This window comes from Phyllopteryx taeniolatus, chromosome 11 (genome assembly GCF_024500385.1).
Source record: "Phyllopteryx taeniolatus isolate TA_2022b chromosome 11, UOR_Ptae_1.2, whole genome shotgun sequence".
NCBI classification, from domain to species: Eukaryota; Metazoa; Chordata; class Actinopteri; order Syngnathiformes; family Syngnathidae; genus Phyllopteryx; species Phyllopteryx taeniolatus.
The window spans coordinates 7,098,840-7,110,717 of NC_084512.1; the positions used below are offsets into that span (position 1 = coordinate 7,098,840).

The following is an 11,878-nucleotide window of genomic DNA, read 5'->3' on the forward strand; positions in this document are numbered from 1 at the left end:
TTCAGGGCTCTCCAGAGATGCTCAATTGCGTTTAAGTCAGGGCTCTGGCTGGGCCATTAAAGAACAGTCACGGAGTGGTACGGAGTTGTTATGAAGCCACTCCTTCGTTATTTTAGCTGTGTGCTTAGGATCATTATCTTGTTGGAAGGTAAACCTTCGGCCCAGTCTGAGGTCCTGAGCACTCTGGAGAAGATTTTCATCGAGGATATCCCTGTACTTGGCCGCATTCATCGTTCCTTCATTCCTCTTTGATTGTATTGGTCAGGTGATGAGCTGTGCCTCGTTTTCTCCACACATACCGCTTAGAATTAAGGCCAAAAAGTTCTCCCGCTGGGCACTCCATCGTTCTGCTGGGGGACTTCAATGCTCACGTGGGCAGTGACAGTGAGATCTGGAAATGCGTGATTGGGAGGAATGCCCCAGGCCCCCTCCCCCACCCCTGATCAGAACCCGAGCGGTGTTCTGTTATTGGACTTCTGTGCTCATCACGGATTGTCCATAACGAACACCATGTTCAAGCATAAGGGTGTCCACACGTGCACTTGGCACCAGGACACCCTAGGTCGCAGTTCGATGATCCACTTTGTGGTCGTGTCATCGGACTTGCGGCCGCACTCTGGTTAAGAGAGGGGCGGAGCTGTCAACTGATCACCACCTGGTGGTGAGTTGGCTCCGATGCTGGGGGAAGATGCCGGTCCGACGTGGCAGGCCCAAACGCATTGTGAGGGTCTGCTTGGAACGTCTTGCAGAATCCCCTGTCAGAAGGCGTTTCAACTACCACCTGCGACAGAACTTTGCTCACGTTCCAGGGGAGGCGGGGGACATCAAGTCTGAGTGGACCATATTCTGCACCTCCATGGCTGAGGTGGCCGACCGGAGCTGTGGCCGTAAGGTGGACAGTGCCTGTCGTGGTGACAATCCCCGAATCCGTTGGTGGAGACCAATGGTGAAGGATGCCATCAAGTTGAGGAAGGAGTCCTATCGGGCCTTTTTGGCCTGTGGGACTCCTGAGGCAGCTGATGGGTACCGGCTGGCCAAGCGGAATGCAGCTTTGGTGGTCGCTGAAGCAAAAACCCGAGTATGGGAGGAGTTCGGTGAGGCCATGGAGAAAGACTTCCGGACGGCTTCGAGGACATTCTGGTCCACCATCCGGCGTCCTCCATTGCTTTTCCATTACAACAGGCACCAATCAAAAGTGGGAGGGATTGGAGCTGGATCAAAAAGAAGGTGACACGCTTGTTTTTTGTCACACCTTCCATCTCGCTGTATTTCATCTTCTGCCAATATGGACAAAAATGCCCCCGCTCCTCAGTCGACCACACTTTAAACCTGCCGCACACTGCGCGACGTGGTCGAATCTGACTGGAGCGGACTATCGTGGAGAGTTGCCAACGCACCCCTGCGCATGAGCAATTCATAAGTGGATGCCCCGCAAGCCTATATAGGCGTTTGATGCTATGTATTCAGTATCTTGTACTTTTATCATATTCCTTAAACCATAAAAAGATAGATTATTAGTTAAGGAAGAAGCAGGTTGCTCAAGAGAGAGGGTGTTGGTGAGAATAAAAGCGAGTGCGTGGATATTTGAAGAGAGGCTCGCTGGCTCCATTCATTTGAACGTACCCAGCGTGTACGAACGTTCACGTACATTCTGGTCACAAGCTTTGCTTTTTCATTCACAGCTACATTATACATTATGAATATAGTGAGGTATTGTTGTAAAACACTATTTGATGCTTTATATACTATTTATATTGATTGATGCGGCGTGGCTCGCTAAACCCAGAAATGTGTTTTCCCCATGAAGAAACGCTGCAGCGAAGTTAAGATGGCGATTACATTTTTGAATCGCGGTAAAACCAGTGGCAGAGTGACAGGCCACTCATGAAAACAGTCACATAATAATGTACAGTACATGACAGTTCAGTCTGTTTCGGCGGCGGCGCTCGGTGTGCGGCAGCCTTGAGACGCCATGATTGTGAATGTGACAAGTCACTGCGTTTAAAGAAGCGCCTACATCTGTCGGCTAATCAGATGACAGTTACGTCACGGCCCTCCTCGGCCTGCGTTTTAGAACCCGGGTCAGAGGAGGTTCTGAAAAGCGGTGCCATTGTCACCGCTCGGCCTCGAAAAAGTGTAATGGAGATGCGACCACATGGGGCGGAGTGAGGCTGGTTGGGGGTAGTACCATTACAATATCAAAAGAGGCACTAGATAACCTCTATTAGTTTCACCTCCAACAATGTCTGTATTTTTACTCTTCCATGATTTATGATACCAGTCCAGACATCTCTCCTCCATTCTTGCTTTTACTGTACTCCCTCTCATTTCTCAATTCTGTTGTAGGGCTCAGTCATGCCCTTATAACTGTATTCTTTCCAATCATGGAACTTTTTATTTTCTAACATCTTCTTTTTTCTAATGTTGCTTATCAAGTGTGTGTTATTGAAATGCTGGCTTCTGACAACACTGATAGCACACAGTAACACATAATAGGTTGCTGAGCTCAAATTACTGTGGAAGTTTGTAATTAAAACACCCTTAATGTTGAACAATTAAAAAAATTTTTAAGTGAAAAGCATGCCCCAAATTTGTTGGAGTTTGAACTGTCATGATATGCCATGCGAAATGTCTGCTACATCTCGCAAAACTTCCACTAAGTCATGAGACTTCGGGCCAATTCCAATTCTACCACTTAGCCCTTATCCCTCCCCTTAGCCCTTAGTTTGAAAGGCCAAGATGGAGTAATTTGCCCTTGGAATTAGAATGAGACATCAACCCTCACCCTCTGTTGGCTATTTCGTAGGCAGATGAGACAATTGTTTACATTTGCAAGATTTGTTTGTGCAGTTTCTAAAGGCGACTGGTATTTTAAAATTGTTGTTTCCTACCACGTGACAGGGTGCATACATTTCGATATTTCATCATTATCTACTCCAAAACCATGTTTTTCTAGAAAGAACGTATTTTGACAAACTAACTGTATGGCCTAACGTTGGCCGATAAATAACAACAACAATAGCTTCACGCCAATGAAAAACTGCATTACATGAGTGATGAGGCTACAGCTTAACTATATGGAAAGCGAACGTCACGGTATACTCAGAAGCAAAATTTTTAGCCACTCTACATTAGCTATGTAGCTTCTGAATGTGACTTGGCTGTCTAATAATTATTTATAATTGCTCATAAAATAAAGTACATTGTATTGAAGTGCTTTTGCTGTGAATTTTGTCACCAACAATTCAAAACATGGCTTATATTTACATTGATTAAAAACATGACTTTCATTAGTATGAATATCAATAATTATGCTCACATTTATGTAATACCTTGTCTGTTCTCCCTGCCAGCTCTTCCCCTGTTAGCGGGGGCAGATTCCCATACCCCTCGTTTTTAGGTGAGCGACCTGACCACACTTGGTTTTAAGGGGTATACACCCCTTCGTCTTTCCCCTTCCCCTAGGAAATGGGATACCCCTTTGTTCTCGTGCATGCGTGAAACCAAGGGCTAAGACAAAGGGGAAGGGCCCTTCAGCCTATATCCTGGGCTAGAATTGTTGGTTCTTTTTAGCAATGTTAAAAGCTGTTGTTTTATTTTAGTGTATCTCTACTTCCTGTTTTGTTTCCATTTCCCTTGAGCTTATTTGGACTGTCTCACGCAAGGTGCTAAATACCAACTTTTTGTGAACCAAGATGTTGACTGTTGATATTCTGACATTGACCGTTGATATTCTGTGACTGACGTGAAATTGAGTCCATTTATTTGTGATGTTCGACCAGAAGAGCACTGAGTGAAGATGTAGACTGATTAACATTAAAAACTTACTTAAAAAAGTCCCTGTACAATTAGTAAAGATTTTATGATGGGGCCTGTTTGGACTCTGGAACGAATTATTCCAAATATAATTGAGCGGGATGGTAAATCTTTTGACAACTTTGGACTGCTATAAAAATAAACAATCAAACCAAGAGCTCGAGAGAAACAGTGATCAGAAGCTAAACTGGCTACCAAATTCAGCTTGTATATAGTAGCTTAAGCAGAACTATAAATAGAAATATAAAACCTAATCTATCTTGCAGTTTTGTCTTCCTATGTTTCGCTATTAAATAACTGCCTTTGGTTATGTTACCACCAGCAAAGTAACCATTAACACCAATGCAAATATTTATACAGTAATCTAAATTTATCCGTTGAGCTACAATGATACATATACAGTATTGTACATATTAGATTGTTAGCACAAAGTGATTTTTGTTTTATTTTACTTGTTTCTTTTTCAAGACAGTACATGGAGGCCGAGAGGGTGTTTTTGTGCAATATCACTTTTAGGAATCTAAATTTTGTCTGAATGGCCAAATGGAGCCCTTTCATTTGAAATGAGTCACCACGCCACTTCCTAACTTGCGTTCATTCCCCAGTGACACACTTGGGTGCTTGAGCTTGTTTATCCAACAACATGCTGAAGTCTGTGCAATAAACCATTTGACCAGTTTTCTTTCAAATAAAGCCCAGATGAGACTCACCCATGCCAGTCAACAGCGTTCATACTGACCCCAATGGGCACAGCTCTGTTGCTAAAATTACACAAGTTCCAAACTGTCATTTCCTTTCACAAGAATTACATTGGGACAAATTTACAAAAGAAGTTAACATATGTGCCTCAAATGGAAAGGGGTCGGGGCACAGTAAGGAATGGTCAAAGGTGTCTTTCTGTCTATACGTCTGTCTGTCTATTCATGTGTGAGTGCGTGCGTGCCTGCATGTAAATGCAGTACCATTTGCAGCTAAGTAAAGTAAACTGATTGTATTTGCAAGCTTTTTGTGTTACGATTTCGGCCTGGTATGTATTTGTGCGTGTGAGAATGACAGATATGCAAAACAGCAGGTGGAAAAGCAATTATTGACCATTGACTTGTTGGTCCATATAGCATCTAATTATCAATCGACATGATTGTGGTTTATTCACCATCCAGCTATCTTTTTCCATCGTTTTTATGCAGTGTAATGTGTTACACATTGTTTGAAGATGCAACTGTGCTTCTATTCATATCACACACTCCCTCTTTCCAAAGCCAAAAATGTAAGCTTTCCTTTTCATCACTGCATTCCATTGTAAATATATTGCTGTTTCACATTGCTGCCAGGCTTCCACTGATTTTTGAACAGCTAAACCCAGCCTTATTTGGCACAAATTTTAATACCATCACAGACTAAAAAGAGCCTGAAACACGTGTTCTTTGTCATCTTTGGACTGGAATATTCACACCATTAAATTGCATACTGCTCTTAATTTGTTGTGGTATAACAAACAACAAATACATTGTAAACGGCCTGTCTTCCTGTACACAAGACTGTATTTAACCTAAAAACTGTCTTTAACAGTTTTTGTTTTTTCTTTAAACCTAAAAACTGTCTTTTAACAGTTTTTCTTTTTTTTTTTTTTAACCTAAAACAAGATGTCCGCATGTACATTACATTCATTCCCGAACACAGTGCTGCTGTTGCGTGTGTGCTGCTCATGGTAATGTGCCTATCGCTCCTGTCAGAGAAATTACATTGTCACAGCAGCAATATTAAAACATTCACTCATATTAATATATATCTACATCCATCAAGTACAACAAAAACTGGTAAAATGAAATAAAGGGCAGTGTGAGAAATTATTAAATGGGACACGAAAATTTAACCAATCAATTTTGAGCCAATCATTCTGTCTGATTTAGTAACGGACGAACTATCGGCTGTTAGAAAACTACAGTTTATCCATCCATCCATTTTCTGAGCCGCTTCTCCTCTCTAGGGTCGCGGGCGTGCTGGAGCCTATCCCAGCTATCATTGGGCAGGAGGCGGGGTACACCCTGAACTGGTTGCCAGCCAATCGCAGGGCACACATATACAAACAACCATTTGCACTCACATTCACACCTATGGGCAATTTAGAGTCGTCAATTAACCTACCAAGCATATTTTTGGGATGTGGGAGGAAACCGGAGTGCCCGGAGAAAACCCACGCAGGCACGGGGAGAACATGCAAACTCCACACAGGCGGGACCGGGGATTAAACCCCGGTCCTCAGAACTGTGAGGCAGACCCTCTAACCAGTCGCCCACCGTCCCGCCAACTACAGTTTACTTACTTTCAAACGTAGCTTATAGCAAACGTGACTGAAGTCATGCACGCTGTGATCGCAAGATTACAGCGTGCATTTCAGCATCCCTGTGCCCTCATACTGGTCATTGCAGACTTTCACCTCTCTCTCTTCTACTGAGTGCGTCACACAGCGTGCAACAAGAAGGAATACAAACTCTGCATCTCCTATATGCTAAATGCAAATGTAAAGGGAGCACTTTTGCATTTTAATGAGAAAATATTTTATTTAGAAATTGATGATTGTATTATTTAAATTATTGTCATATGTTCTATGTATCACATTTTGTTACAGTTCCGGTTGTTGTTGAAGTGCTATAGAAATAAAGTTGAGTTGACTAAAACGTTTCCAGCAGTGAAGCCGAACGTGTTCTCTGGAGAAAGAGCTGCTGCCAAGTGTCATGGAGAGGATATAAAAGGTTGTCCACAATGGAGAGGAGTTTGCTCAGTGATCTCCGCTCCCTCACTGATTCAAACATCTCCATCTACAGATGCATTATTTGCCTTGAGGATGGAGAAGTACAGAGAATGTCAGAAGGAGCTACGTTATGTCTTTATATATCTAGAGAAAGCCTATGACAGGGTATCCGGAAAGGAACTGTAGTACTCCATGGGGAAGTCTGGAGTGACAAAGAAGTATGTTCGAATAGTACAGGACATGTATGAGGGTAGCAGAACAGTGGTGAGGTGTGCTGTAGGTGGGACTGCATCAAGGATTAGATCTGAGGCCCTTCCTTTTTGCAATGGTGATGTATAGGCTGACAGATGAATATAGACTGTAATCCCCATGGACCATGATGTTCGTAGATGACATTGTGATCTGCAGAGAAAGCAGGGAGCAGGTGGACCAACATTAAGAAAGCTGGAGGCATGCACTGGAAAGGAGAGGAAGGAAGATTAGTTGAAGTAAAACAGAATATATGTGCATGAATGAGAGGGGTGGAGGGGGAAAGAGTGAGACTACAGGGAGAAGGGATAGCGAGGGTGGATGACTTTTTAAATACTTAGGGTCAACAGTCGAGAGCAATGGTATGTGGGGTAAGGAAGTGAAGAAACTGGTCCAAGTAGGTTGGAACGGGTGGAGGAAGGTGTCAGGTGTGTTATGTGACAGAAGAGTCTGCTAGGGTGAAGGGAAAAGTTTATAAAACAGTGGTGAGGCCAGCCATGATGTACGGATTAGAGAAGGCGGTGCTGAAGAGAGAACAGGAAGCAGAACTGGATGTAGCAGAAATTAAGAGGTTCTGTTTAGGAGTGACCAGGTTGGATAGTATTAGAAATGAGCTCATCAGTGGGAAAACCAAGGTTAGAGAATGTTGATGGTTTGGACACATCCAGAGGAGAGAGAGGGAGTATATTGGTAGACAGATGATGAGGATGGAGCTACCAGGCAAGAGAGCTAGAAGGTTTATAGAAGTAGTGAGGGAAGACATGAGGGCCATTGAGAAGGATGGCTTGCATGGAAAAGGACGCGCTGTGCCGAAAGCCGAAAGGAAAAGAAGACCGAAGAGTGCTATTTGTTAAACTAATGTTGGTGTTTGACGTGAGGCTTGAATTGAATGACATTTCAATTTGAATAAGGAAAGATAATTTGAGATACGAGCATGGTCACAGAATGAATTAAACTCTTAGGTCAACGCATCATTGTATCATTAGTTTAGAAACACTCACCAAAACCTATTAGTCTTGGTCATGTGCTTCTCTGTCAGCAACAGCATTTTGTCACTGCAGTTTATAAACAAGGTTAATTTGCACTGAGGGTGACTGGCTGCATTGTCTATCTCGGTTGTATAATGTAAAAGACATTACCATGCGCGGGAGAGGAGAGCATGAAGGGGAGAAAATCATGTTTGGCCAAAAACACATTTTCCACGCTGCTTTGGTAATTATTTGGTTAAAGTATTAAAGTATTTGATTAGGGGAGCTCTGAGAAGTTTGGTTCTTGATGGGTTAAAGAGGAAAGCACTGAAAAACAGATGCAGATGTGACATAACTTTTGCATAAAAATAGCAGCCAACTGTCCCAATTAAATAAATTGTCCATCGTGTTTCCAAAGTGGAAAATGTCTCTCATAAAATACCAAGTTCAAATGAATAGTGGTGCTTTGTGGAGCACAAACCCACACCAGCACCAGTCTAAAGCAATATTTTGTGTTTTCATTGGCTTTGTCCTGCCATCTTCATCAGACCTTTCTACAATCCTCTGCTAAATGTCATCACAGCTGAACTGATGCATTTTGTGTTATCCTTCAAAGAAACAAACATACAGAATAACAAATCAGCAGAGGCAAGTGAAAAGATAACTTCACTTGAGTGGTTGACGCGTGGTTTTGTGAATAGATGTTTATATTTGGAATAAATAAAACTGAACTATTGCAATAACACCTTGTAAACCCAACCTAACATTGCAAAAGCTCAATTTTACGTAACACCAACTATATGGTCATCGTAATAAAGGTTCTACCCTTGTTCCGAAGTTTTACTAACCATGATTGTTTGTTTGCGTGTGTGTGATTGCGTCTCCTGCAGATGTGGTCGTTCAGCAGTATATCGGACCAGAGAGATGGCAGCACGAGCCCTAGTTCCTTTTGTACTCATCACCCAGGTCTCGTCAACTGTACACTCTTTACTTCAAGAGCTTCCTGAAGACACAGGACCCCAAATCCAACACAACTACATCCATGGGACCCTTCTACAGGTCTGCTTATGTAAACACACAAATGAGTTAAAGAAGGTAAAATTAAGTTCACCTGAAAATAGGGTTGAGAATCAAGAACCAATTGGAACTGGGACTAACATTACGGTTCTCCTGTAATCGTGGCTACGAATTAAAAAATTTCGGTTCCCAGTTTCGAGGCATACAGTCCGCCAACGCCGAAGAAGAAAGTGGCGAAAACCAACATAGATCGCGCACGAAGACGTGCTTGTGCCCAACGGTGGAGGCGAGCAAAAGTGTGTCTTAACTTTGTTAAAATTAATGACCAGTCGCCGCAGAGCAACACTTGGAATAACATTATAGTGTGGTAAAGAAGCTTTCACCAGCTTTAGTTCCTAGGTTTGATATTGACCCTGGTTATATAGAACCCTGAATCAAATGGTACATTTTAGTCTGTGCTGCAGGCTGAGTAAATTAGAAATGAGCTCATCAGAGGGACAGCCAAGGTTAAATATTTTGCAGACAAAGTTAGAGAGAGCAGACTTCGATGGTTTGGACGCGTCCAGAGGAGAGAGAGTGAGTATATTGGTAGAAGGATGATGAGGATGGAGCTACCAGACAAGAGAGCTAGAGGAAGACCAAAGAGAAGGTTGATGGATGTAGTGAGGGAAGACATGAGGGCAGTTGGTGTTAGAGAGGAGGATGCAGGAGATGGGCTTACAAGGAAAAGAAGTAGTCTATGCTGCGCGCTGCTAAGAAAATTGATATTCATAATTTGGACACCCTTTATTTAAACCATGCAAACTTTTTGGACCCATCCCCCTAAAAAAATCGGAATCTAAATGAGGAACCGGAATCAGGACTGGAATCGCTCAAATTCAAACAGTGCCCAACCTTACCTATGAAGGTTATAGTGCATTTTAGGTAAAGGTTAACTTGATTTTATATACAGCGGAAGAAATAAGTATTTAACACGTCACCATTTTTCTCAAATATGTTTCCAAAGGTGCTATTGACATGAAAATTTCACCAGATGTTGGGATCAACCCAAGTAATCCATACATTCAAAGTAGAACAAATAAGATCAGAAATTAAGTTGTGTGTAACAATGTGAATTGACACAGGGAAAAAATATAGAACACGCCAACTGGTATTTATTTAATACTTTGTGCAAATGCCTTTGTTTGCGATGAGGGCTTCAAGACGCCTCCTGTATGGACAAACTCGTCGCATGCATCGTTTTGGTGTGATTTTGGCCCATTCCTCCACACAAGCAGTCTTCAAATCTTGAAGGTTCTGGGGGCTTCTTTTATGGACCTTGAGTTTCAGTTCTTTCCATAGATTTTTGATAAGATGCAAGTCAAGTGTTTGGCTGGTCCATTCTAGTAGCTTTATTTTTTTCTTTGAAACCAATTGACAGTTTCCTTGGCAGTATGTTTTGGATCATTATCCTGCTGAAATGTCCACCCTCATTTCATTTTTATCATCCTCGTAGATGGCAGCAGATTTTTGTCAAGAATGTCTCGGTACATTTTCCCATCCTTCCTTCAATAATGTGAAGTTTACCAGTACCATATATTGTAAAGCAGCCTCAAACCATCATGTTCCCACCACCAAACTTCACTGTTGATATGACTGGTACTTTAGGGTGATGTGCAGTGTCATTTCTCTTCCAAATGTGGTGTGCATTATGGAATCCAAACTAAATTTTAAATTTTGCTCTCATCCAACCAGACTATATTCTCCCAGTATTTAACTGGCTTGTCCAAATATTGTGCAGCAAACTTTAAGCGAGCTTTGACATGTTTTTATTTTTTTATAAATTTTTTTAGCAATGGAGTCTTGCGGGTGAGCGTGCATACAGGCCATTACTCACTGTTTTCCTGGTGACAACAGTACCTGCTAAGTCCAGGTCTTTTTAAAGCTCTCCACAGGTGGTCCTTGGCTCTTGGACAACTCTTCTCATTATTCTTTGTAGTCCTCTGTCAGAAATCTTGCGAGGAGCACCTGATCAAGGCAAATTTATGGTAGTATGATTAGCTTTCCACTTCTGTATTATGGCCCGAACCGTGCTCACTGGAATGTTCAGAAGCTTACTGTAACCAATTCCTTTGTAATGTTTTGCAACAATTAGTTTGCGATGGTCTTTGCTCTTACCCATCATGAGATGTGTCTTGACTCACACCTTGGCAATGAGACCTTTTTGTAGGCCATCAATTTGGACTGAACCAGCTGATATTCATTTGCACTGATGAGGGGCTGGATTGCTGTTTGATTACTGATAGATTTTAGGGGTTGTCTTGGCTTTCCATGCTTTTTTGTACCTCCCTTTCTTCATGTGTTCAATACTTTTTACCTGTGTCATTTCACATTTTTACACACAACTTAATTTCTGATCTTTTCTACTTTCTTTGTATGTATGGATTACTTGGGTTGTTCCCAACATCTGGTGAAATTTTCAGGTCAATCGTACATTTGGAAGCAAATTTAATATGAAAAATTGTGACGTGTTAAATACTTAATTCAGCCGCTGTATATATACATATGCATACATTCAGTGCCATGAAAAAGTATTTGAACCCCTTCTCATATTCTATTGTGTGTGTGTGTCAATTCCTTTGTTTTTGTTGTATACAATGATCCCTCGGTTTTTGCAGTTAATGGGGACCAGAACCCCCCACGAAAGGTGAAAAACCGCGAAGAAGGATTTGCCCCCGCCCCCTCTCTAGGAATTTTTGTGTACGTGGGTACCAGAATGTTTAAGATATGTAAACAGTATTTGCACTTTACATATTTGAGACAGAGACAACTGTACACATATTTACTTAAATCTTTAATTATAAAACCATCCATCCATCCATTTTGTACCGCTTATCCGGGTCGGGTCGCGGGGGCAGTAGCTTTAGCAGGGACGCCCAGACTTCCCTCTCCCCAGCAGCTTCATCCAGCTCTTCCGGGGGGATCCCGAGGCGTTCCCAGGCCATCCGAAGGACGTAGTCTCTCCAGCGTGTCCTGGGTCGTCACCGGGGTCTCCTCCCGGTGGGACGTGCCCGGAACACCTCACCAGGGAGGCGTC

General features: G+C 42.4%; 1 protein-coding gene across 8 annotated transcripts in view; it reads left to right on the forward strand.

The window, feature by feature from the left end:
* The window catches only part of thada (THADA armadillo repeat containing), a 154,641-nt gene that overhangs the window by 70,445 nt on the left and 72,318 nt on the right, over positions 1 to 11,878 (forward strand). For all 8 annotated transcript variants that reach the window (XR_009790926.1, XR_009790928.1, XR_009790927.1 and 5 more), the window contains exon 29: positions 8,676 to 8,844. Coding sequence is in view for 5 of the 8 variants with exons in the window: in XM_061790837.1 (XP_061646821.1) it covers positions 8,676 to 8,844 (169 nt within the window). In the remaining 3 variants the exon portion in view is untranslated. The remainder of the gene's footprint in view (positions 1 to 8,675; positions 8,845 to 11,878) is intronic.